The sequence below is a fragment of the Marmota monax genome, unplaced genomic scaffold, assembly GCF_021218885.2.
Source record: "Marmota monax isolate L192 unplaced genomic scaffold, Marmota_monax_Labrador192_F-V1.1 WCK01_AAM20220418_F8-fsc00035, whole genome shotgun sequence".
NCBI classification, from domain to species: domain Eukaryota; kingdom Metazoa; phylum Chordata; class Mammalia; order Rodentia; family Sciuridae; genus Marmota; species Marmota monax.
Genome location: NW_026691961.1, coordinates 7532146 through 7558522, shown reverse-complemented (window position 1 = coordinate 7558522; position 26377 = coordinate 7532146). Strand labels below are relative to the sequence as shown.

General features: G+C 45.0%; 2 protein-coding genes across 6 annotated transcripts in view; one reads left to right on the top strand and one right to left on the bottom strand.

Moving 5' to 3' along the window:
* Window positions 1-11272: 11272 nt before the first annotated feature.
* LOC131424076 (syncytin-1-like) lies at window positions 11273-19081 on the bottom strand. Its single transcript, XM_058578408.1, has 2 exons — window positions 18971-19081; window positions 11273-13867 (listed from the first exon to the last, which is right to left on the bottom strand). The coding sequence occupies exon 2, from the start codon at window positions 13817-13819 to the stop codon at window positions 11978-11980; it is 1842 nt and encodes a 613-aa protein (XP_058434391.1). The 5' UTR covers window positions 13820-13867; window positions 18971-19081; the 3' UTR covers window positions 11273-11977.
* Window positions 19082-24096: 5015 nt separating this feature from the next.
* The window catches only part of Luc7l (LUC7 like), a 32530-nt gene continuing 30249 nt past the window's right edge, over window positions 24097-26377 (top strand). The window contains exons 1-3 of one of the 5 annotated variants that reach the window (XM_046440927.2): window positions 24146-24276; window positions 25111-25181; window positions 26158-26252. Coding sequence is in view for 4 of the 5 variants with exons in the window: in XM_046440911.2 (XP_046296867.1) it covers window positions 24216-24276; window positions 26158-26252 (156 nt within the window). In the remaining variant the exon portion in view is untranslated. Of the gene's footprint in view, window positions 24277-25110; window positions 25529-26157; window positions 26253-26377 lie in introns of those variants that run through there. The other 4 variants (XM_046440892.2, XM_046440902.2, XM_046440911.2 and 1 more) reach the window with 4 other exon arrangements.

Sequence of the window (26377 nt, the reverse complement as noted above, 5' to 3'; positions counted from 1 at the left end):
CTAGAAACGCCCATTCCCGCCGTACGCCCCGCCCCGTCACACGCTGACCCCGCCTATCAAGCCTGTAGGCTCTGCCCCGCAGCAAGTTACCCCCACTGCGGGCCCGTTCAGACCCCGCCCACCCCGCTGTCGGCCCCGCCCCACCCACGCAGGCCCCGCCCCGCGCCAGCCTCTCAGATCCCGGCTGCGGGTCTCCTTATCTTCGCAGGCCCCGCCTCAACCGCAAGCCAAGCTCCCGCCCCCGCCGCAGAACGCGCCAGCCTCTGAGGCCCCACCCACTATGCATCACTTCCGTCCTGCGAAAGGGTCTCTGGAACTGCCCCGCCAGGCGACCTGCGTCGGTAGCTAAGCAACACGGCGCGGCTCCCTTGATCCTCCGCAGCCAACCCCCGGGGGAACCCGGCGCTGTGGTGGAGCGTTGCTTCTCTTTGGACCCGAGTGTGGTTGCGCGCGGGTGGCCATACTGGTCTAAACCATGGGGCTCGGTCTCAGCTTGTACCGACTGACCCCACCCGGCGCCGGTGGCTCTGGCCATCCCCCGCCACACCAGCTTCGGCAGGCAGGAAGGCATGTGCCAGGTCTCGGTGGGCTCGTCTCGGTTCTGCGGTCGCCGATGCCTCGGGCAGCGTTCCTTTTCTGATCACTCCCGCTGGTACCTTCCATCCCTGCCCTGTTGAGTGCATTTCTTTTTTCTGTAGTGCTAGATTCTGTCCAAGAAGCGTCGTGCGAATACTGTTGGTGGCGTCTCTTCACTGGTATCTTTTTTTTTTTTTTTTAAAGAGCGAGAGAGAGAGAGAGAGAGAGAGAATTTTTTAATTTTTATTTTTTAGTTTTTGGCGGACACAACATGTTTGTTCCTATGTGGTGCTGAGGATCGAACCCGGGCTGCAAGAATGCCAGGCGAGCGCGCTACTGCTTGAGCCACATCCCCAGCCCCTCTTCACTGGTATTTTGATGAACGAGGATTTATTTTAATATAGACAAAGATGTCAAACTTTTATGGTTGGCACTTTCTGGTCTTGTTTAAGAAATCCTTCTCTAAAAAGGGCATGGTGGTGTGCCGCATTCTGGCTGGGCACAATTCAGGAGCCACTTGTCAAAAGAAAGGAACTTTATTTTTAGAACCACAGGCCAAACAAAACAGCTCCTCAGGAAAAACCTTCAGAGCCCAACTGCCACCACCAGCTTCCCACAAGCCTCTCCACCTCCCACAATCCTCCTGCTCTTGAGGCTGATTGGCTGGGTCACATGGGCGGAGCCAAAAAAGTCCCCCAATGAGCAGCTCCCTGGTCTGAAAGGGCAGGGAAACAGCCCAATGAGCATCACCGCAGAGGAGCCAATCAGCTAGATGTTGCTGGGGCGCTGTGAGCCAATCATCAGCTGGCAGTCTGAAAATTTGCTGGGGCCCCTTAGGCTGTGGCTCTCAACATCTCCCCCTCTCTGTTTAAACAACAAGCATGTGGCTTAGGGACTGTATCTGCCTTAGGTTGTCCAATAGTACATATGGTCCTTACCCGTTATGGGATGAACTGACCTCAAGGCGTCAGCCTCCTGTCTTAGGTTGGTACCATTGTAATTGGATCTTACCCGTCACTGACTACCTGTCCAGTATACAGCCACACCTGTGGAGAGGTCTTTGTGGGGGGGGGGGCTGAGGTTCTTTGCCTCACCTCTGTTGGCCCCCAGATTTTAGCTGAACGATCATGACAAGCAGAAGGGAGAAAGATACACCAAGTCAATTGACGGCTCCTTTTGGAAAAATTGTACCACCGATGACATCATCAGCAGAAATACCCCAACACTACCACAAGTTGTTGCACCAACAGATAGTTCACAATGCATACAGGTGAGTTCACAATGCATACAAGTGATACATAGTCCAGGCAAGTTCTGCAAGCAGTTCAGTGATGGCTATTGCAGAAGTTGTAGATTGGTTTTATCTTTGTCTTCACCGGCACTGGGATGAAGATAGGAATTCTGGCAATAATGGCTAAAGAAAAAAGTATGTAACATTCCAGAAGGCACTAAAAGAAAACAATTTTCTTAACAATTTACATTATCTTGAAGAGAATTATTAAATATAATGAAAAGGAAAGGTGAAAGTAAACAAACAGATCTGTTAACCTCCTTTTTTGTTCACATATTAAAACAATACTCAACAGTTGTTTACCCAATTTAAATTAAACCATTTAAATCACGTGAATAAAAAAAATTTGGATCCATTTTTTCATGAGAGCTCATCATATATGATATATGGACATATGTACATTCAAACATATAACACAAAACACAAGTGTGCACACATAATATAATACATACAACACATAACATAATAGTAAAGGCCTTATAACTTTTTACAGGTGAAATCTCCATTGCAATGTTTAAAACCTCTATAGTCAAAAAATAGAACTGATCAGCAAAACATTAACCTAGGTCTGTATGAGCTCAAAAAACAAAATAGAACTTCATGATGTGGGAAAGGGCAATAATAAAATAGATATTGAAAAAAGCATCCTGGTTCTGTCGCAGATGTAAGGATAGCCAAACTGGAGTTTTGGATATCAGCTGTTATGGATTTGAGCCAAATCATCTTCTTTTTGGTCTGTAGAAATCGCTTTAGTCAATCTCTCTGGAATCCAAATCGGCTGCTGTTCTCCCTGTGGAAACACATAAACAGACCTCCGACTCCAGGCAATCACTGGGTCAGGACCTTAGTTAATCTCTCTGGAATCCAAATCGGCTGCTGTTCTCCCTGTGGAAACACACAAACAGACCCCCGACTCCAGACAATTACTGGGTCAGGACCTTTCCATTGTCCTGTTAGAATATCCTTCCAAAGTACCTTGGGCTTATGCACATTTTTTGGACACATATGCCGTTCCGCAGCACTAAGTCCTGATGAATCCAAATTTAAAAAGTTGAGAGTAAAAAGGGTTATTTTAAGTTTATCTTTGGGGAATATATACCCCTTCCCAATTCCTTCTTTTTGCTTTAATAAGTACATTTTAATAGTTTGATGAGCTCTTTCAAGTATGCCTTGTCCCTGTGGATTGTATTGGATTCCTGTTACATGAATAATGCCAAATGATGAGCAAAATTGTTTAAAAGAGGTAGAAGTATAACCAGGGGCATTATCTGTTTTTAACTGTTTTGGAATGCCCACAGTGGCAAAATTTTGTAAGCAATGAGCTATAACATCTTTAGTTTTTTCCTCCGGCATGAAGGGAGCCCATCAAAAATCCAGAAGAAGTATCAACTGTAACATGCAAATATTTTAATTTTCCAAATTCTGGCAAGTGTGTGATGTCCATCTACCAAATATGGTTAGGTATCAATCCTCTAGGATTGATTCCAAGATTAACTTGTGGTAAAAAGGTCACACAATTTTGACAGTGTTTTATTATGATGTTGAGAGCCACAGCCAAAGGGGCCCCAGCAAACTTTCAGACTGCCAGCTGATGATTGGCTCACAGCGCCCCAGCAACATCTAGCTGATTGGCTCCTCTGCGATGATGCTCATTGGGCTGTTTCCCTGCCCTTTCAGACCACGGAGCTGCTCATTGGGGGACTTTTTTGGCTCCGCCCACACGACCCAGCCAATCGGCCTCAAGAGCAGGAGGATTGTGGGAGGTGGAGAGGCTTGTGGTTGAGAGAGAGGCTTGTGGGAAGCTGGTGGTGGCAGTTGGGCTCTGAGGGTTTTTCCTGAGGAGCGGTTTTGTTTGGCGTGTGTGGTTCTAAAAATAAAGTTCATTTCTTTTGACAAGTGGCTCCTGAATTATGCCCAGCTAGACTGCGGCATTTGGTGGCTCACACGGGGAGCGACTGAGGGTAAGTGATAAGGTAAACTGCTCCCCCCTGAGGGCAGGGCGAGAGGATGGGTAGCCATTTTAAGATTCCTCTTTTGTTTTGCTTTACTTTTGTTTTAAGTTGCCTGTCCCTGGAGATGAGTGAGACGGAAGAAAAACCACTCACATCTGAGGAAAAACTATTTACATCTGAGGAACAGATAGGGAGAAAGGACAGATGCACATGTCAGGAGGATAGAAAGGCTATAATGACTTTTTGTTGTTCCCTTTTTATTTCATTCTGTCTCGGTTTTGTTTGGCATCATCTTGTTGGGTTGTATTATAGTAGAAATACGGGATCAAAAATTAGTAAAAAACAAACTGAAAGAGTGTTAAGTAAATTGTTAGAGGAAGGAGGCATCTCAGTAAAATCAAGAACAGTCAGGGCATACGTTGATACAATACAAAAATGTAGCCCATGGCTTTTTAAGGAGGAGTTGTTAAATATATCACAATGGAACCATCATGGTGAAGATTTAAAAAGAATAGAAAAGAACAGCCCAGGGACTTTGCCAGTTGGCACATTGCCATTGTGGACGTTTGTATCTGGTTTGCTTAGTCCAAAGCCTTCAGTTCAGACAAAGATAGAGGAAGAAAGCTTAGAGCAGAAAAAGCCATCAGGGGGGAAGTTACAAAAGGAGACTGCTACTAACAACTTTCTATTACCAGAGGGCGTAAGTGTCCAACCAACAGCGCCACCTCTACAGGAGACTGCTACTAACACCTTTCTATCACCAGAGGACGTAAATGTCCAACTAACAAGGCCACCTCCATATGCTGGGAGGCCCCCAACCCCCGCAGTTGATAGTTCGGATCCTGAGACAGAATCTCAAGTATTAACATGCCCTGTATTTGAGGTAGGAGGGCAGCGAATTCACCATGCTTTAAATTTCAAAATAGTGAAGCAGCTAAAAGAGGCTGTAACAACCTATGGTCCTCAAGCACCCTTCACTGTAAGCTTGGTCGAATCCATTAACAACTTGAACATGACGCCAGCAGATTGGGCTAATATGTGTAAAGCTGTGCTAAATGGAGGTCAATATCTGTTAGGAAGGTTGCCAATGAGGAATTTTGCAAGGAGACGGCTAGGCAAAATGCAGCAGCTGGTTATCCTCAGAGAAATCTAGATATGTTGTTAGGAAAGGGACCTTATGAGGATAAGCAGCAACAAATTGCATATGATCCTGGCGTATACGCACAAATTGCTGTAGACACGGTTAGGGCATGGAAGACTTTACAAGGACATGGAGGTTTACAAGGTCAATTATCTAAGGTAATACAAGGAGCTAATGAATCTTACGCTGAATTTGTAGATAGGCTTATTCAAACAGCTACCAGAGTTTTTGGGAATACAGAACAAGCAATGCCATTAATAAAACAACTGGCTTATGACCAAGCGAATCGTTGGTGCAGAGATATCATTAGACCATGGAAACATGAAGATTTAAACACACATATTAAATTATGTAGAGACATTAATGAACAAGAGCAAGTCGTGGCAGCTGCAGTAAAACAGGCTTTAGATGCCAGAGACATTAATGAACAAGGGCAAATTGTGGCAGCTGCAGTAAAACAGGCTTTAGGTGCCAGGCCAAGAACATGCTACAATTGTGAACAAACAGGACATTTTAAAAGGAATTGCCCCATAGGAGGAGGGTTTAACAAAACTTGGTATCAAAGGAGTAGAATACCGGGTATTTGCCCACGATGCCGTAGAGGGAGACATTGGGCTAATGAATGCCGTTCTCAAACCACCATAGAGGGTACTCGATTATCAAAAAACGAACAAGGACCAGGTGTTTATCCACGATATCGTGGAGAAAGGCATCGGGCTCCATTGCCAAAAAATGGACAGGGGGGCCCAATGCTCCGGGGCCCAAAACCACAAATATACGGAGCACTGGAGGAACCGAGCAACCCCATCAGGGTAGTGCCCAGGACACATTGTCCATCAGATCCCTCATCAGACAAACCAGAGGGAGCACAGGGTTGGACATCTGCGCCTCCACCAGATCAGTACTAACTCCAGAGATGGGAGTTCAAATCATTCCCACAGGGGTGAAAGGACCTCTTCCCAAAGGAACAGTAGGCTTATTATTGGGACACAGCTCTTCTACTCTAAAAGGACTTATGATAAGTCCTGGGGTAATTGATCCCAATTATGAAGGTGAAATAAAAATTATAGCCAGTTCTCCAAAGGGTATATCAGTAATTTCACCAGGAGATAGAATAGCACAGTTACTAATTTTGTTTGGCGTGTGTGGTTCTAAAAATAAAGTTCGTTTCTTTTGACAAGTGGCTGGCCAGACTGCGGCATTTGGTGGCCTGTACGGGGATCGAACCCGCTGTTTATGAAATCCTTCTCTAAAAGGGCATGGTGGTGCATGCCTGTGATCCCAGTGACTCCGATGGGGCAGGAGAGTCACAAGTTCAAGGACAGCCTCGGCAATTTAGTGATACCCTGTCTAAAAATAAAAAATAAAAAGAGCTGGGCAAGTAGCTCAGTGGTTATGTGCCCCTAATACCAAAAAAAAAAAGTCTGGTGTGGTGCACGTCTGTGATCCCAGGGGCTTGGGACCTAAAGCAGGTGGATCATAAGTTCAAAGCCAGCCTCAGCAATTTAAGGAGGCCCTACGCATCTCAGTGAGATCCTGTCTCTAAATAAAATATAAAAAAGAGCTGGGGATGTTGCTGTTGTTAAGTGCCGCAGTCTGGCTGGGCACAAATGCCGCAGTCTGGCTGGGCACACAATCATGAGCCACCACACAGCTTGTAGATTCAAACAGCAACTCTTTATTCCTGAACTCACACCAGCCGTCTATAGTCACATTCTGGGGAAATCCACATTCTCTGCCCAAATCCACATTCTCTGCCCAAATCCAAATCCACTGGGCTTCTATCTCCAAAATATACTGTCTAAATCCCATGAGAACTCAAGGGGAACTCAGGCAGCAGGATACGCCCTATTCCCAGCAGGAATAATCTTAAACCTTAAACCTGGAACCTAAACTGGGAATGCCCTAAACACGATTATCTTAAAACCAGGAACACCCTAATCTGCCTTGGTCCTTGAGCAAGGTCACCTACATTCAATGTCACTGCAACATGTCAGCAACATGGGGTACGCTGGCAAGGAAATTGTCATACCTACTTGGCTAATGGCTCCCAGCAGCTAAGCATCAATCCCGGGCACCAAAAAGGAAAAAGACATTCCCTATTCCACATTGCTCTGCCATATTTGCTGTAAAGTTTTCAAAGTTTTAACACTTAAGTCTTTAACTTAATTTGGAATAGAGTGTAAAGTGAGGAAGTAATTTTATTTGTTGTTGTTATTATTAAGTACCAGGGATTGAACTCAGGGGCACTCAACCACTGAGCCACATCCCCAACCCTGTTTTGTATTTTCTTTAGAGACAGGGTCTCACACCTCCCTGTTGCTGAGGCTGGCTTTGATCTCAAAATCCTCCTGCCTTAGCCTCACAAGCTGCTGGGATTACAGGCATGGGCCTGGGTTCCAGCTCATTTCTTTTTCCATATGTATAACTGGGAGTCCTGGTATCAGTTACTGGACTAGTCCCATCTTTCCCCAGTAATCTGCAATGGCACTTGCCACATTTAAAAATCCATATGTGCAATGTGGATGTGTGGCCACAGCCATAATCTCAGGGACTCTGGAGGCTGAGGCAGGAGAATTTCAAATTCCTGGCCTGTCTGGGAAACTTTGTCTAAAAAAAAAAAAAGAAAGAAAGAAAAAAGGGCTAGGGTGTAGTTGAGTGGTAGAACCCCCTAGGTTCAATTCTAGGACTGGAAAAAAGAATCCAAATGTGTATAAGAGTTTCTGTCATAGCTTCATTTGTTTTACCCTGACACCTACACATGGTATTCTGGATCAGACAGCTTCCTGATTTGATTTTTTTGTGCATGTCACTGTCTTCAAACCCTCTACCTGACAGGCCTTAGCCCTGGAGTACTACGTTAGAGATGATGGAACTCTTCCTATATGAGAGTCAGATGCAACATAGGTGAGGCACAAATAAAAATAGCTTCTCTATAAAGGTAAAAAGGCTGCTGTCCCTCTCCTTTCTTGAGGGGGTCTCCTTTTTTACTCCAGTCCTTTGGCTGATTGTAAGACTGGAAGACGCTGCACCACACGACAAAGTTCACCAAAGAGGTTTCCGCTTTATTACAAAAGGCTGTGTGTTTACATAGGTCTAAGGAGAGGTCGCAGGGCTGAGGTAGATAACAGATCGCCCGTTTATTGGCAAGCTCTTCCCTATGTCAGTTCCGGAGCCCAAGAAGTTAATTCTTATTGGGGCTAAGGCTTCCCACCAGCAGGATTTGAACGTTGGTGCCGGCGGGAACATTTTGCGCCAGTGAAAGAAAGAAAAAGGAGAAAGAGGGCTGGGGATGTGGCTCAAGCGGTAGCACGCTCGCCTGGCGTGCGTGTGGCGCGGGTTCGATCCTCAGCACCACATACAGACAAAGATGTTGTGTCCGCCGAAAACTAAAAATAAATAAATAAATAAATATTTAAAAAAAAGAAAAAGGAGAAAGAGGGTCGTTAGACGCCATGTTGGGATTTTTCTCTGGGGTGCTCCTGCCATTATATGTTTTCCCAACACTGATAAAAAAAAAAAAAAAAAAATCTTTCCAGAGCCTAGACAACCCCATGTGTCTCTTTGTTTCGATTTTTTTTTTTAATTTACACTTCTGGATATCTTATTTTAATAAATTGTGACTGTAAAGACTATTAAATTCTTTTTCCCCTTTTTTACTGTCACATTATATGCACACAATAAAACAGTATAATTTGATCAATTTCATTTCTTGTTTCAACTTTTGAGGACTTAGAAATGTCTCCAAATTCTGGGTCTCACTTCTCCTAGAAATATAAATATGTAAAAGATGATACTCCTATTTATGTTTGGACCTAACCTAAACCAGGCTGAATCTGTTTGACTAAGTAGTTGGCTCTGTAAATCTGGAGATTGAACCCAATAACTAGACAAATAGCTACAGATCTATTGCATATAGTGAGTGAAGAAGTCTCCAGAGGTCAGAGGTTTTACCATCACATTTAGAAATTCAGAGAACTTTCACTTCCCGATGTTACCATCAATGACATTTTTTTTTGGGGGGGGGGCATTTATTGGTACTTAGGATTGAACCCAGGGGTGATTTACCACTGAACTATATCACCAGCATCCACCTTTTTAGTTTTTTTTTTTTTTTAATTTTGAGGTAGTGTCTGAGTAAGTTGCTTAGGGCCTCACTGAGTTGCTGAGGCTGGCCTGGAAGTTGCAATGCTTCTGCCTCAGCCTTCAGAGTAATTGTGACATGACTTGGCTGCCAAGCCTGGCAGACAGCCCACTGTTCTCTACTGAGAAGTCACAGCAGAGTGGCAGCTCAGGTGAGCTATAGCACAGGTGGCAAGCATGGGTTCAGTCAGCAGTGCAGAGCCTGCCATGCTGGCATGCACTTAAGGCACAGCAGGTCAGTGTTGGGGTAATCTTGAGTACACCAATCTGTCATCCCATAGTGGTGGCATGGTGAGGACACGTACTGCAGAAGCTCTGCAGTTCTGGAACCCAGAGCATGCATGATCTGCTGACCACAACCTGTTTAGAAGCTTCACTTGCAGAAAAGTGGTGAGGAAATGAAAGTGGGGCAGACCTGAATAGAAGTTTGGATCAACAGCATGGGCCCCATACTATATAGACCCCTAGACTGGCACACTCAGAGAGCAACCCTTGTCAGTTCTCCTCTTGCTCTACAGGAGTCCTGTTTCTGTGCACAGGCAAGTAAATCCTACTCTTACACTCAGTCATTCTGGTGTGTTGATTGAATTCTTCAAATTCACAAAATAAGAACCCAGAAAGGAGAAATTGATGGTGAGCTGCTGGGGTATGCTGCAGCACTGCAGGGCATGGCCTGCCTTTAAGAGCTGCAGCATGTATAGACCCCACCTACCAGCAGAAGTGGAGAAACTGGAATTACAGGTAGGTGCCACAGTGCTTGGCCCAGTAGCAAAATTTTCACTGCTGGGCTTCACTACAATTTGTGAGACAGGGCTAGGCATGTGGCTCAAGCAGTAGCGCGCTCGCCTGGCATGTGTGCGGCCCAGGTTCGATCCTCAGCACCACATACAACAAAGATGTTGTGTCCGCCGAAAAATAAAAAATAAATATTAAAAATTCTCTCTCTCTCTTAAAATAAAATTGTGAGACAGAACTGTGAAGAATACAGGTTTATTTAAAGTCTGCTCTGGGGATGTGGCTCAAGCTGCAGTGCGCTCATCTGGCATGCGTGCAGCCCGTGTTTGATCCTCAGCACCACATACAAAGATGTTGTGTCCGCTGAAAACTGAAAAAATAAATAAAAATTCTCTCTCTCTCTCTCTCTCTCTCTCTCTCTTTAAAAAAAAATAAAGTCTGCTGTAAGGAAGACAGAGGAGAGTTTTATTTTTGACCTCAAATCTCCCATCTTCAGGGGGCTCAGGGACACAACTTCACAACTTTTAGGAGAGTGGGACAATAGGCAGGAAGTACACACATACAGATGTAATTAGGCTGTGGTAGTTGAAAGCAAAGTCTGTTTCCCTGGCTCCTTCCAAGGCCAGAGGCTGTCCCTCCATTTCCATTCTCACATTAAAGATCTCCAGGAGCGGAAAATCAGATGTCAGGAAGTGGCTTTTTAATTTTATTATTTATTTTTATTTTGTGGTACTTGGAATTAAACCAAGAGTCATTTACTTCTAAGCTATGTCCCCAGCCCATTTTATTTTATTTTGAGACAAGGTCTTCCTAAATTGCCCAAGCTGGCCTTGAACTTGCAATCCTTCTGCCTCAGACTCTCCAGTTACTGGGATTATGGTATGTACACCATGTCCATCTCTGTAAGTCAGTTGGTGGGTGAAGGAGGCTGACAAGATATTGCCTTCTTAAACAAGAGCATGAAGAATTATATATACACTTACTTAGTCTTTCTTTAATGTCATCCAGTAAGATTTTAATTTTATTTATTTAAAAAATTTTTCCTTCTTAAAAATTTTTTCAATTTGTTCTAATTAGTTATACATGACAGTAGAATGCATTTCGATACATTGTACACAAATAGAACACAAGTTCTCCTTCCTCTGGCTGTACATGGTGCAGAGTCACATCAGTAGTGTGATCATACATGTATATAGGGTAATAATGTCTGTCTTGTTCAACTGTCCCTCCCATCCCCACATCCTCTCCCCTCCCCAAGATTTTTATTTCTTGCACACAAATCTTTTGGCTCTTTTGTTGGATTTATTTCTGGGTATTCTGCAGTTTTCATTGCTATTGAAAATTATGTTGTTAGAAAATAAGTTGCCGCGTCCAGCCAAAGGAGCCGAGTCCGGCGAGGGACGGCGAGGTTAAAAGACACACAGGACACCAAGGTTCTTCATCCAGGAGTCAATAATAATCTTTATTGCTAACACGCCTTTTTTTATACCCCAAGCAGCAGAAGTGGAAAACTACCCAAAAGCAGGAGGGAGGGGGGAGAAATTTAGTTTCAACATCTATTATTGTCAGGTACCGAAACCTCCCTTAACAATAAGTCCATCAGACCAGAAAAGGTCAAGGCATTCCCGTGGGATACATATGTCTCAGACGGACAAGCAGGAACAGAAAAACCGCAAGTTCTCCATGGCCTTGTGAGCTGGCCACACTGGCATGCAGAACAAACTAGTGGAGGTAGGGCTCCAGGGGCCAGGGTGGACCTGCTGCCAACAAGTCCCCCTCTTTTGTTTTTTGCATGCCAGTGGGAATCAAGTAGCCCCTGTCTTAGGTCGTTCACAGCCCTTGCGATGCTTACCCGTCTCTGGGAAGGCCCCGATTCCCTGGCTTAGGTCGCACAGCAAGCGTGAAAGTTGCCCGTCACTGGGTACTACAAGATCAGCTCAAGGTGTTATGACCTATCAAGACACTATTGCGGTAAACGCTTAACCGTCTCCACCTACGGGACCCATGACCGTCACCGCCGAATGGCAGATGTGATTGGACCGAGAGATTAGACAGCAAAGATCCTAGTACAGGAAGGCAAGAGGGAGAGGTATGCATAGAGAAAAGATATGGCAGGAGTTCTTCTTTTAAGGAGGACACTCATCTTCGGATAGGTCTGAAGTATATCTCAGAGGGGCGATCATCCATCTTCAAGCGTTGATAGTGAACCTGTATTGGCTTAGAGGCTAAGATATTAATTTGATCCTTAATGAATTGTACTATCTTATTTACAATGCAGGGTCCTATTGCCACTACTAGAAGGAGGCCTAACAATGGTTCCAATAAGGGAAGAAGATAAGGCAAAAATCCATTAAGTCCAGTCCAGAGAGGGTTCCCAAATAATTCCCTCCTCCTTTTTTCTAGGTCTTCTTGGAGTTGTTTAATTTTTGTGCGAACTATGTCAGATTTGTTAGCATAAAAACAGCACCTCTCCCCAAGGGCTAAACAAATTCCCCCTTGATTGGCAGTAAGCAAGTCTAAACCCCGCCTGTTCTGAAGAACTACTTCTGCTAGAGAGTCTATCTGGTCTTGTAAGTCTTTAATGGTTCCCGACAGGGTTTGCACATCATCTATAAGCTGTTGAGATAGGCGGCGGTAAGAATGTATAGCCGTACCCAATCCTGCCGTGCCTGTACCCACAGCAGCGGTTATTCCAAGGCCAACAAGGAGTGGTAAGGCCTGCACAGCTCTCTTGTGTCTTCTAACTAAGATGTCTAGGCTAGGAATGGGTAGGGGTTCATCTCCTGAGATAATCGTGATATCAGGAAGCAGTAATGCCAGAACGCAACCACCAGTCCAATTTGCTGGGAGCCTGGGAAAAGCTAAATTTCCACCACACATAAAAACTGTACCATTAGGGGGACAAATGGGCGGAGTAGGTGAGGAGTAATTCTTTACTAATGAGCAGTTTCCAAAGGAAGAGATTCCAACATCAACATCATAGGTATTATTTTGCATCATGCCCAGAAGGCATGACATAAAACCACCTAGAGGCTGCACCTTAAAGGGTAGCCCAGATTGACATGTGTTGTCATCATCAATGGTATAATTGATGGGAACCGCCAATGGCATGACTGCACCTGCCATCATGCAGAGCCAGCAATCACCAGCAAGGGTAGGGTTGGAACTGTTAAGTAAAGAAAAGGTAGTTTCTAGGATATCTAATGTATTGGCATCTAAATCAGGAAACTGGGATTTGGGCAATATCAAGGGGTGGTATGTAGGCTTAGGGATCTCCGGCTTTAAAAGCTTAATCACCTGAAGGTGTTTGATAGCATCAGTGGGTCCCCCTCCATCAGAGACTCTGATGGGGGCCTGCATGGGCCAGCAGGAAGGTTTACCCACGACGCCCTCACATCCCGCCTCCATTAACCGAGTCGTGATGCCTTCCCCTCCCCGGTCACCAAGAAAAGGAATATAATTATAAGTGGTCTCCCATTCTCCACGGGTGTTAGTTAGGATGGCCTCAAAATACTGTTTTCCTTGATTATTAACACAAATTGAGGCCGATGTATAACAGGAGATGTGCATTGCCGGGGTGTAATGACAAGTGGCGGGACAGCTTCCAAGAGTCTCGGTCGGATTAGGGACAACAAGTCCGGGCTTATTAACACATACCCATTTTGGTTGCTTAAATCCTCCGATGTTTTCATTGAGTTCAGCCGCCATGTAGGCTACTTTAGTCCCACAATCAATGCTCTGGATATAACCAGAGGGGGCCGAGTGCCGGGGCCCTCCCTTACACTCACAAGGGGCTCCAAAAAGATATTCATGAATATTCCCAGGTGGGGGGTCAAGCCCTCCTTCAGCAAACCTGTCCAGAATGAATGCCACAAGCGGGGTCCAGCTCATGAGGTGTGTCTCGGCACTCACTTGAAGGGGTGAGAACAACAGCGGCAGGATCAGCCATCTTGGGAACTTCATTTTGTCTTGAATTTTCATTCACCGGTCTGGTGCAGCGCTCCGGGATCCAAATGGGCTTCTCAGTTCCTGGGGGAAAAACACATACAGCTCCCCTCACTCTAGCTAAGAGTGGAGCCGGGGGTTGCCACTTTCCGGTGGATAAATCTTTCCACCTTATTTGAGCATCTTGTACAGTGGGAGGGGAAAAGTGGCGTTGTGCAGCCGTGCGCCCTCCAGTGTCAGTGAGTAAAAAATTTAAAGTAAATAAGGTTATGCTTAGAAGTGCTTGTGGTCCCTGACAATTCCGGTATATCTCCCCCTCTTCTGTTTTTTGTAAATAAGTTTTTAAATGTTGATAGGCTCGTTCCACGATAGCTTGTCCCTGTGGATTATAAGGGATTCCAGTCTTATGATTAATTTCCCATTGGGTGCAAAACTGTTGAACCGCCTGGCTTACATATGCGGGACCATTATCGGTTTTGAGGCATCGTGGGGTGCCCATGGAGGAAAAGGCTTTTAGAAGATGACTGATTACATCCTTAGCCTTCTCTCCAGTATGTAAGGTGGCAAAAATGAAGCCAGAATATGTGTCAGTGGAAACATGTATAAAGGAGAGCTTACCAAAGCTAGAGAAGTGTGTAACATCAGTTTGCCAGACATCATTAGGTTGTAGTCCTCTTGGATTAACCCCAAGGGAAGGAGAATGAATAAATGGTGCACAGGTTGGACATAATGAGACAATCTGTAAAGCTTGGTCTCGTGAACATCCTGTGTGGAAGCGTAAAGACTGTGCATTTAAATGAAATTTGTTATGGAATTGTAAGGCCTTATCATATTTGGTCGTCACACAGGAAAGGCCAACAGCATGAGTAGCAGCGTCTGCTTTTGCGTTGCCCTCTGACAAAGGTCCAGGGAGCCCTGAATGGCTTCGGATGTGGCCAATGTATAAAGGATCTCGTCTAGCCCAAATGAGAAGCTGAACTACCTGTAGTTGTTCTGTGATGGTGGATTGCTTTCCAATATATGATGTTGTTTCTATGACTAGAGCCAGATTAGCTACATATAAGCTGTCAGTATATACATTAAGAGGAATAGAACTATAGACTTTGAGAGCTATGATTAAAGCTTCAACTTTTGTCTTTTGGGCCGACTGACCTGACACAGGTTGTCGGAGAATTTGAGATCCATCAAAAATGACGGCAAATCCATTTTTGGCCCCATCTGTATATACAGTTTGGGCCTTTGGAATAGGTTCCCTTTTCATAATCTTTGGGAAGATAATGGGACACCTTTTAAAGCCCTCCAAAAGTCTATGTTTAGGGAAGTGATTATCAATCTGACCCTTGAAGCTGCACAGGAAAAGACACCAAAGGTCATGTTCTTGTTGTAACTTGTGTATCATATCTTGAGTGTAAGGTTGAATAAGTGTGTCAAAGGTTTTTCCAAACAATGCATCACCCAAATATTTAGCCTTCCAAATTAAGTTAATAACTAGCTCATAAAAGGGAGTCAATACCCGGGGGTTAGAAGCCGGCAAGTGGACCCAATAAATGGGACCCGTTTGCCAGAACACTCCTGTGGGAGTAATTTTAGAAGGTAGAACTATAAATGACAAGGGCAGAGAATAATCTATCTGCGTAATCTGCATGTCCTGTAGAGCCTCTTCTATTAGCCTCAGTGCTCGTAAGGCTTCTGGTGTAGGTACTCTATACGACGTAGGAGAAGGATCTCCTCGCAAGAGGTCATACAGGGGTTTGAGCTCTCCAGTTGGAATATGAAAGGATGGGCGAAGCCACTGTATTTCTCCGAGGAATGTCTGCCACTGATGTAAAGTTTTGAGCTGATTTATCTGGAACTGGGGTCTCTGGGGAAAGATTTCTATGTTATTAATGATGTATCCCAAATAATTGTAAGGGTGTTGAAACTGCACCTTTTCGGGTGCTATGACCAGCCCTGCCCCTTTTAGAAGGGATTGGAGGACTTCATAAGATTGAAGAAGCCTTTCTTTCTTGGGCCCTGCCAGTAAGATGTCATCCATATAATGAATGAGGTAGAGCTGTGGGAACTGCTGTCGAAAGGGTCGTAAAACCTCAGCTACAAAATATTGGCACATTGTAGGACTATTAGTCATCCCTTGAGGTAGGACGGTCCATTCATACCGTTGGTAAGGTTCCCTAAAGTTTGTGGAAGGCAAGGAAAAAGCAAAACGCTTTCGGTCTCGTGGGTCTAAGGGGATAGAGAAGAAACAATCTTTTAAATCTATGACAATAAGATGCCAATCCTTTGGGATCGCAGTAGGAAAGGGTAGCCCTGGTTGTAAGGGTCCCATGGGTTGCATAGTTTTATTAATAGCTCGTAGGTCCTGAAGAAGTCTCCACTTCCCAGACCCCTTTTGTATAACAAAAATAGGGGTATTCCAAGGGGAGGTAGAGGGCACCACGTGTCCTAACTTAAGCTGGTCTTGAACTAATAGGGAAGCGGCCTGTAATTTGTCCTTAGTTAGGGGCCACTGTTCTACCCACACAGGGTCATCTGATAACCAAGTAATGGACAGTGGAGGTGGCCGCACTTCAGTGGCCCCTAGGATAAATTTCCCAGTCCTCTCCGGTCTCTTCCCCGCCAGGTAACCTGTTCTGCTGGATCCACGGGTGATATTCTGCCCTCATGTCTCTTTCCTAGTCCCCTTCCAGGGATCCATCCCATGTCTAGCATTGCATCATTAACAAAGTCATTATTTCCTTTCAAAGTCTGGGTAGTGAGAATAGCCCCCATTTGATGAAGTAAGTCCCTCCCCCAAAGATTCGTGGGGAGTCCAGTCACCACATAAAGCTGGAAATGGCCACTATGTCCTTCACCATCTCTCCATTTTAAAAAGGAGGCACTTCTTTTTGGTCGGGTCTGTCCTATCCCCTGTAATATGGCCGAGGGACTCTGGAGGGGCCAGGCAGGTGGCCATTGTTTTTCAGAAATGACAGAGACATCTGCCCCCGTATCTAGTATTCCCTTGAAAGCCTTGTCCTGTATCTCAATGGTCAGGTTGGGACACGAATCCAAATGAGCTACACAAAAGGCCTGGGGAGTTCCAGTGGAGCCAAAGCTGACGTCGCCCCGGGACCCACAGAGGGTGTGCCCAGGAATGGAAGCTAAAGGTAGCAGCAGCAATTGAGCTATACGCTCCCCGGGGGGAAGAATAACAATTCCTTGGGTAGCTTCTACTACTATCTTTATTTCTCCCTGATAATCAGCATCAACAACCCCCATAAGAATCTTCAAGCCCCACTGAGTTGCGCTACCTCGTCCCAACACTAGTCCCACCGTCCCCTCTGGCAGGGGTCCAAAAACCCCAGTAGGCAGCGTCCGGGGTCCCATTTGGGGAGTTAATACCGCTCGGGAGGTGGAACTGAGGTCCAGTCCTGCGCTTCCTGGTGTTCCCCTGGGGAGTTCCCAGATAGAAAGGGGTTGGTCAGTGGGAGGCGGCGGAGACGCCCACTCCCTGGGGCACTGTTCTGTCCCTGCACTGCCCCGTACACTTTGGCTTCCGGGCCCGGGGCGGGCCCCTGCTCCCGTTTCCCGACGGTATTGGGTTACCCTGGATGTCAAATTTTGACCTGCACTCACTGCTCCAATGATTTCCTTTATGACATCTAGGACAAATTCCAGGCATCCCTCTGCCAGCACCCTCACTCCTTTCCTGGCAGTTTCTCTTTATATGTCCCTCTTTCCCACACTTAAAACACCCCTTAGAGCGGGTTCCCCTGTTATCAGCTTTTTGCATTCCAGTCTTAAGGGCAGCAGCCAAAACCTGACCAGTAATATGAGGCCCATCTATATCTTTGCATGCTCGAATCATGTCATCTATACTTTTGGCCCGGGAGGACTTAATAGCATTTTGGCAGTAAGTGTTAGCGTTTTCATATGCCAGTTGTCTAATAAGTGGCATAGCCTGTTCTAGATTAGGGAATATTTTTCCAGCAGCCTGCATTAGGCGGGCTATAAAGTCCGAATAAGGTTCAGAGGGTCCTTGAGAGATCTTGGAAATTTTTGCTTCAGTCTTAGAAACGGGCAGGGTTTTCCAGGCATGGACTGCAGCTGAGGCTATTTGAGCATAAACACCTGGGTCGTAATTAATTTGTTGGCCTATGGTGGCATACTGCCCAGTTCCTGTCAACATTTCGGCATTTCGCTGTTGATGGCCCGCATTCAGGTTAATCTGAGCCAGCTCGCGGCACCTTTCATGATATTCACTTTTCCACAATAAGAAATCCCCTCCAGATAACACAGCCCTGGAAAGTTGCTGCCAATCATTGGGTATCAGTTGACTGGCTGAGAAGGACTCGAAGAGGGTCAATGTGAAAGGGGCATGAGGTCCATAATTAATGACCGCCTCCTTAAGCTGTTTTATATCCTTGAAGGCTAGGGGGACATGGGCTCTGGCCGGCTGTCCATCAGCATCGGCGTTTTCAATCATTGGAAAAACCTGAGCCGCTCTAGAACCCCAGTGGACCCCCGCCCGTCTAGTAGGGGCGTCCTCATTCCAATCAGGATTATAGGGAGGAGGTGCGGCAATTGAGGGGGCCCTAGGCACCCTCACATTTGCCCTTTTAAGGCGATGTTCTAGTTCCTCTATCTCCCTTTCTAATCCCTCCTCTTCCTCAGAGAGAGAACTGAGGTCCTCAGGATCCTTTTCGGGCTTAGAAATCTGGAGGTGTTTCCTACCCTCCGAGCCTGAGTCCTCAAGGGGACCCTCATCCTTTAAGGATTCTGCCATTTGCTCTTCCTGCACCTGATTAAGGGCCTGTTCACATTCAGCAAGCTGATCCTTGATCTTTACTTTATCTGTTAATAAAGCATCCTTTACCAACCTCCATAAGGAAAAGGTGGCAACTGGGACACTGTCCAAGCCCCGGTCCCTCAATAATTTCTGAAGGTCATGCCTCACCAGGTCCCAGTCACTATTATTAAGAAATCCTCCTGTCAGAAACCAAGGACAAGCCTGGGCAATAATTTCAACGAATTCGGTTGCAGTCTTAGTTTTTATTCCTGTTCCTTGTGTATTTAACAGCTCTTTCAGTTCGTTGGCCAGACGAACCTTCGCTGTTGAGTTACCCATGGTACGTACCCTGTCTCTTTAAATTATCTTTAAACCAATCCTCCCCCTTCTTTCTTAGAAGGTGAGCCCCGTCCGCTTACCCCTGCTTTCCGGATCTCAGTGGGAACCTCCAATTGCCGCGTCCAGCCAAAGGAGCCGAGTCCGGCGAGGGACGGCGAGGTTAAAAGACACACAGGACACCAAGGTTCTTCATCCAGGAGTCAATAATAATCTTTATTGCTAACACGCCTTTTTTTATACCCCAAGCAGCAGAAGTGGAAAACTACCCAAAAGCAGGAGGGAGGGGGGAGAAATTTAGTTTCAACATCTATTATTGTCAGGTACCGAAACCTCCCTTAACAATAAGTCCATCAGACCAGAAAAGGTCAAGGCATTCCCGTGGGATACATATGTCTCAGACGGACAAGCAGGAACAGAAAAACCGCAAGTTCGCCATGGCCTTGTGAGCTGGCCACACTGGCATGCAGAACAAACTAGTGGAGGTAGGGCTCCAGGGGCCAGGGTGGACCTGCTGCCAACAATAAGTTTTGTTTTTTGTAGTTGATGGTTTATAGAAATAAATCTAGGAGGGGCTGGGGATGTGGCTCAAGCGGTAGCGTGCTTGCCTGGCATGTGTGCAGCCCAGGTTCGATCCTCAGCACCATGTACAAACAAAGATGTTGTGTCCGCCGAAAAACTAAAAAATAAATAAATAAATAAATAAATAAATATATATATATATATATATATATATATATATATATATATATATATATAAAAGAAATACATCTAGGAATCTCTCCTTCTGATCCATGGGGAATTGGTTCTGAGATCCTTGAGGTTACCAAAATCCACAGATGCTCAAGTTGTTCATATAAAATAGTATGGTCTTTTGAAAGAAAGCTGTCAGTGGAAACTCCCAGTAGTTCAGATGTTGGATTTAGCAGATAAAAGCTTCAAAGCAATTATCTATCTATCTATTATACACATGCACACATATCTATATATATATATATATATATACACACACATACATGTTCATCGAACTTACATAAATCATGTTAAAGAATTACATGGAAATACAACAGTTATTTGTCAGAGAATTCCAATAAAGGTATATAAGTTAGAAATTATCTTAAAAGTCCAACCTAATGGAAATTCTGGAGTTCAAAATACAATAACCAAAATGGAAAACAATTACTAAGAGGGGCTCAACAGATCTGAGCTAGCAAAGGGAAGGATCAGCAAAGTTGAACATAGATGAATAGAAATTATCCAACATGAAGAACAGAAAAGAAGCTAGGTGCAGTGGCTCACACCTATAATCCCAAAGACTAGGGAAGTCAAGCATGGAGGATCAAAGTCAGAGGTCAGACACTGCAACTTAGCAAACCCTGTCTCAAAGTAAAAAACAAAATGAATTGGAATAGGGATGCAGTTAAGTGGTACAGCACAACTGGGTTCAATCCTTGGTACCCCCTCCAAAAAAGAAAGAATATGCACAAATTACCCAACATTATACAGTTTATCCAGCGATCAATCAGAGTTTTCCTTATACTCTCACCAATACCTAGTTGATTTTTAATAATTTTGGCAGTGAAAGGAGGCTCAGAATTAAGATGATTAAATTGTTTTGTTCAAATCACCATTCGGAAGAAAAGTCATGCATTAGAATATTTTTAAATAGTCATGCTTTAGAGTATGACTATACTCAGTCTTTTCTTCTTCTCTCAGAGCATCAGTAATGTTAAATTATCATTTGTGAAAGGTTTTGAAAGAAGAAATTATAAGCAGTCCTAAGGTGTTATATCTACAACTTTAAAAAGTCAACTCCCTGGGCTGGGGATGTGGCTCAAGCGGTAGCGTGCTCGCCTGGCATGCGTGTGGCCTGGGTTCGATTCTCAGCACCACGTACAAACAAAGATGTTGTGTCCGCCGAAAATTAAAAAATAAATATTAAAATTCTCTCTCTCTCTGTCTGTTAAAAAATAAATACAAACTGTACTTAAAAAAATAAAAAGTCAACTCCCTTGCTTCTGGTTTTTACCCACAGATGTTGCAATTTGTTTTTGTTTGGAATTAAAAACAGGTGTCACTCAGCTCTATGAAGCATATTCATGTTGACCACCTTTCCTTTGGCCAGGACATTTTCATTGCTTGGTCTTGGCAGCACACATTTCTGGATAATATGAATTTCCTACATTTGCATCAAGAGCTGTAGGAACTAGAAATATTCTGTAGGTGAGCTGCCTTGAGCAGCTTGAGATAGTTCCATGGAGGCAGTACCTGGGTTCTATCCTTGCCTCTGCCAAAGACCAGCTCAGTGACCTTTATCTAGTTACCTATTCCTTTCTCAGTATCTTCATCCATAAAGAAAGGATATTAAATAAGACCTACCCCACCTCTCCTCAAAGGGTTATTTCAGGGGAATAATAAAAAATGAGACAACAGGTAAAAAGCACTTTTTAATTTTTTTTTTTTTATTTTTTAGCTTTAGGTGGAAACAATCTTTATTTTGTTTTTATGTGGTGCTGAGAATTGAACCCAGTGCCTCACGCATGGTAGGCAGTGCGCTACCACTTGAGCCACATCCCCAGCCCCCACTTTTTTTTTTTAGGGAAAAAGAGTTTTTTTTTTTTTAAGGAAAAAGAAGCAAAGGAGAAACAGAGGGGACTGCTATCCCAAAGGCTGTGATTCTGCCCATTAGTAGGAATAGGGGTTTTATAAAGGTGATTCAGAGAAAATGAGATTAGGGAGGAGAGATCAGGAAGGAGAAGTTTAGGGAAAAGAAGATCAGGGAGGAGAAGTTTAGGGAAATGAAGATTGGGAAAAAGAAGAAAAAAACATGAAGCTTCAAAGCCCCAAGGGATACAGTCCAAGCATCAAGTGAACCCCTGTTATAATTTCCCACTGTCAATTTCTACATCCCATTTCTATGGAAAGTGGGCGAGGACATCTCCAAGTACTTCCTGCTAAAAGATGGTGAAGTTGAGAGAAGTAACCCAAAGTCCTTGCTCTCTATCAGATGAGTCATGGACAGTTAAGGGCATTCAGCATCAGAGCAATCCAGAGGTCTGCAGATAGCAGGTGATTAGACAAGGCATACATAGGTTAGGGATCATGCAAATGGCCAAAGTTGTAGCAACTTTCCTGAGTTCAGTGTCCTTTTTCTCAAAGTAGAGCAACTGATGGAGCAAATTGTGCAGTTCAAGGAGAGAAGGTGGGAGTTCCCCAAAGAAAAAGGAAGCTTCAGCACTTGCTGGGCCAGTCCCTCAGCCCCTCCCTTTAATCACAGAAACAGCTCCTCTGGTTTGGTCCAAGGCAAACTCACACTCCCAATTTCTTTAGCAGTTGGCTCTCAACAAACTCACCAATACCATGATTCCTCAACATGGAAGCGGGGTTCCTTGGACAGCCAGGCCTGACCAAGAAAGCTGGTGTGGAGGCTGCTCTTGGGTCCCAATATGGAGTGCCAAATTTGTTCATGAAAGCTCGGTCCTTGTTCCAATCCAATAAAGAGGACACCGTTTTGAGAAAAAGGAAAACTAAGTTTTATTGCTTTGCTAGCAAAGGAGAAACACAGGAGATTCCTGTCCTAAAGCCTTTGATGCTTTAAAAAAGAACTTTGTGGTCCTTCTTTTTAAATCTTTGCCTTTATCTGTATGTATTTGCATAATAAGTGTTTATATCATAATCCAAATATCAGGTGTTATTAGAGGTCTTTGTGGAGGATGAAGAAATGGGGAAGTCCTGGAATGCCATTTTCTTTTAAGTTAACAATATCCATGCCAGAAAGAGCATTGATGACTGCAGTATTCTGAGGAAATCTGGGGAGTGGAACCCAGGTAAGATATGGTTCCAGAGGGTCCAGACCTCACAGGGCATAATGAGCTATGAAAAGTAGTTTGAGAGGCTGGGATTGTTGGCTCAGCGGTAGAGCGCTTGCCTAGCGCGGGTGGACTGGGTTCGATCCTCAGCACCACATAAAAATAAAGGCATTGTGTTGTGTCCGTCTACACCTAAAAAATAAATTAAAAAAAAAAAAAAGGAAAGGAAAAAAAGAAAAAGTCTCCTATGAGCCAGGTGCAGTGGCACATGCCTACAAGTCCAGTGATTCCCGAGCCTGAGGCAGGAGAACTGCAAATTGTGAAGCCGGATTTAAAATTAGGTAGTCAGTGTAGTTAGGTAAATTGGGTCTAATATCATATCGAGTGAAATCTAAAATGGAGGCCATGCTGATAATGATTCCTGGAAACGCAGGACAACTCATGGAATGTTAATGAAGTCCCGGAAGGCCCTAGGCCAAAGTCCACCCCAAAGAAATGTTAATGGAACCCAACAGATTTGGAGATAGCCCATCCCAAGAAGTGATAATGAAGTCCTTCCTGCCCAGATTACTTGTTTGGCCCACCTGTGTCCCACCCCTCAGGCCTTCCAACCTACATTCCATCACCAAAACTATAAAAAGGGGAGACAACCGCACTTCCAAGGATTCCACCTCTTGGGTCCCCTTCTTCCTCCTGTCCTTTTTTTTTTAACTATTATTTTTTTTTAAGAGAGAGAGAGAATTTTTTAATATTTATTTATTTTTTTTTAGTTTTCAGAGAACGCAACATCTTTGTTTGTATGTGGTGCTGAGGATCGAACCCAGGCCGCACGCATGCCAGGTGAGCGCGCTACTGCTTGAGCCACATCCCCAGCCCATTCCTGCTGTCCTTTAATAAACTTCTAATTTCTACTCTGACCTTGCCTCGGCGTGCTTCTTTGGTGTTATTCTTCAACATTGGGGAAGCAAGGACTCATCAATGGTCAACAGCGGTAACAATTGCAAGTTCCAGGCCAACTTAATTTAGGGAGATCTTGTGTGTCCAAAACAAAACAAAACAAAAGAAAGAAAGAAAAAAAAGCTAGGAATTTGGCTCAGCAGCAGAGCGGCTCAGTCTTCAGTGCGGGGTGGCGGAATCCCTAAGAGAGCACGTTTAGCACGCCAATTCTATAGAAGTAAGACAGCCCAGGCACTTAAGTGTTAAACGCACGCCTTCACCGCTGGTAGAAGACTTCGCTTTCCATACTGTGGAAGTTCAAGAGTGCAGGTCCCCAGCCAGCGCGGGGACTGCGGTAAAAGGTGGGCGGTGCCTAGTCCGGGGCTTTTGGCTCCGCCCCCAGGCCTACGCCTGCCCTGCCCCGGAAACTATACTTCCCAGTAGGCCAAGCACTGGCGCCACGCATTTCCTCCCGGCATCCCCCGCGGCGGGCAAGAGCCGAGCGGGCTCTAGACCGACGCGGCCGTCCTTCGTAGCCGCCGCCACCTCGGTAGGAGCTGTCGCGTTCGCCCGCTTGGCCACCATGTCCGCCCAGGCGCAGATGCGGGCTCTGCTGGACCAGCTCATGGGCACGGCTCGGGACGGTGAGTCTGGGCGGCCGACCAGGCGAGGGGCTGGGGCGAGAGTGAGGCGAGGCCGCCGGGCGGCCCGAGGCGGGGGCCATGGCCGTCTGCGTCTGCGCGGGGCTCAGCGCCCCTCCCCCGCTCGCGGACAGCCGGCGTCGGGCCTTTGTCTGAGCCCGTTCGCCTCCACCGAGCCCGCGGCCGGGCTCCCAGTGGGCCGGCCGTGGGTCTGGGGCAGGCTTTTTCCTCGGAGTCCGCGCGAGGGGCTCCTGCGGCTTCCCGTCGGCGCAGCGGCCCTGCGCCCCCGCGCGAACCGGAGAGTCGGCGAAGGGCTGGAACCAGCACGGGCTCTGGGTCGCTGGCAGCCAGGCGGCGGAATTCTCTGTGGCTCCTCAGGGCAGAAGAATGGGCCTCGAAACCCTGGGGCGTTCTGTCCTGTACCATTGAAGGGTAGCCATAAATTGAGCTTTTCTAATGTGGGTTTCTGTCCAGTACTTCTCCAGCCCCTCTTTCCCCCAACCACACAGGAGAGCCTCTGCTTAGGCAGCGCTTGGCGGTCGTTAGGTAGGTTGTACTGTAGGGAGGAGCGAAAGATCATGGTTGTCTCAGGATAAAGCGGTTGCATCCTTGCAAAACAAATACCTGCTGTGGTTTGTTTCCTTTTCTACTGAAGTAATGAAGTTGTAAGTTCACACTGGCACATTCTCAGGGCTGTGCAGATTCTTTGCACTTTACTTCATAGGTGAATAAGTGCTTTTTAGCTTTCTTTGTTTATTGAGTTGCTTTTGAATTGCTTCCCATATTTTTATTTCATACAAACTGAACAATTGTGGCCCCTCTATTTTATTTATAAAGGTTCAGTGTATCTTTGCCTGCCTACATCAATCTGCAAGGGAGTTGCAGAAAAGCCTCATGTTCATCGAGCCGTGAGTCACAACCAATTTCTAAGCTGTTATAACAAAAAAGTGTTTGCTTTTTTTCACAAGTAACTTTAAAAGTGTAGTTTAGAAAGAAAACATTTTCAATAAAAAGACACTACATTAATCCTGGATGCTTGCAAGTCCTAAAATATATTCCTCCTTGCCTATTACACAGCTCTGTGTCCTATACACAGATTAGCTTTAAAATTTGTCACATACCACTTTGCCTTTACTTTTATGTATCATTCCCCCTGACTTCCTTACTGCAGGTGTGGGCAAGAAAACTTTTCCTTTAAAACTTTTCAACAGCGGGCATAAAATTCTGCAGCTGAGGTCTTGAAGAATGCAGATGGGTACAGTATGTGTTGGAGCTCACAGTGTGTATTGACTAACCTAGTTCCTTTTTGCTTTTTTTGGTATTGTCTTGTTAAAAGTGACTCCCAGGTGCCAACTTTCTTTTTTAAGGGTGGGGATGAAAGGGGAATGAGAAAAATAGATCTAGATTATTTAACAGTGATAAGAGTTTGAAACCTTTCTTCTTTATGTAAATTTGGGCAAACCACCGCTTTTGTGTTTCTCCATAACAAAAAGATTAAGCTAATAAGTAGATTTTGTTTGTAGAAATTATCAACTATAAGTCACACAGTTGATTGATGGCACTCATTGGTATCTCACTGCCCACATGTATGTATTAGACAATGGCCTTTTGGTGCTCAGTCTTTTACTTCTGACTCCTTGACTTCTTTTGGCACAAAGATGGAGTCAGATATCATTGTGATTCTTCATGGTAAATTTGGCCTCCAAAAAAAATTCTGTATTCTACTCCAGTTGTAAATGTCTCTAGATCAGCTTTTCAGTATATGTGATGGGGAAAACACAGAAATGATAGTCTGCAAATCATCCAGGTGAATTGTTGTACCAGATATCCTTTTGTGATTAGCCTGATAATATTGTCTTATTTAAAACCACAAATGAATTTCAGGAGACGAAACCAGACAGAGGGTCAAGTTTACAGATGATCGAGTCTGCAAGAGTCACCTTCTGGACTGCTGCCCCCATGACATCCTGGCTGGGACGGTAGGTACATTTTTGGGGACCTCATGAAATACTCACCCTGGGTGTTGTGTAGACAGTGAAGGGTTTTCAGGTTAAATTTTATTTTCCTCCAACAGGCAGAAATTACTTGCTAATTTTCAAGTTTT

Bases quoted from the DNA above. Each gene is read 5' to 3' on its own strand.
- LOC131424076 (XM_058578408.1), bottom strand. From the start codon at position 13,819: ATGAAAATTCAAGACAAAATGAAGTTCCCAAGATGGCTGATCCTGCCG.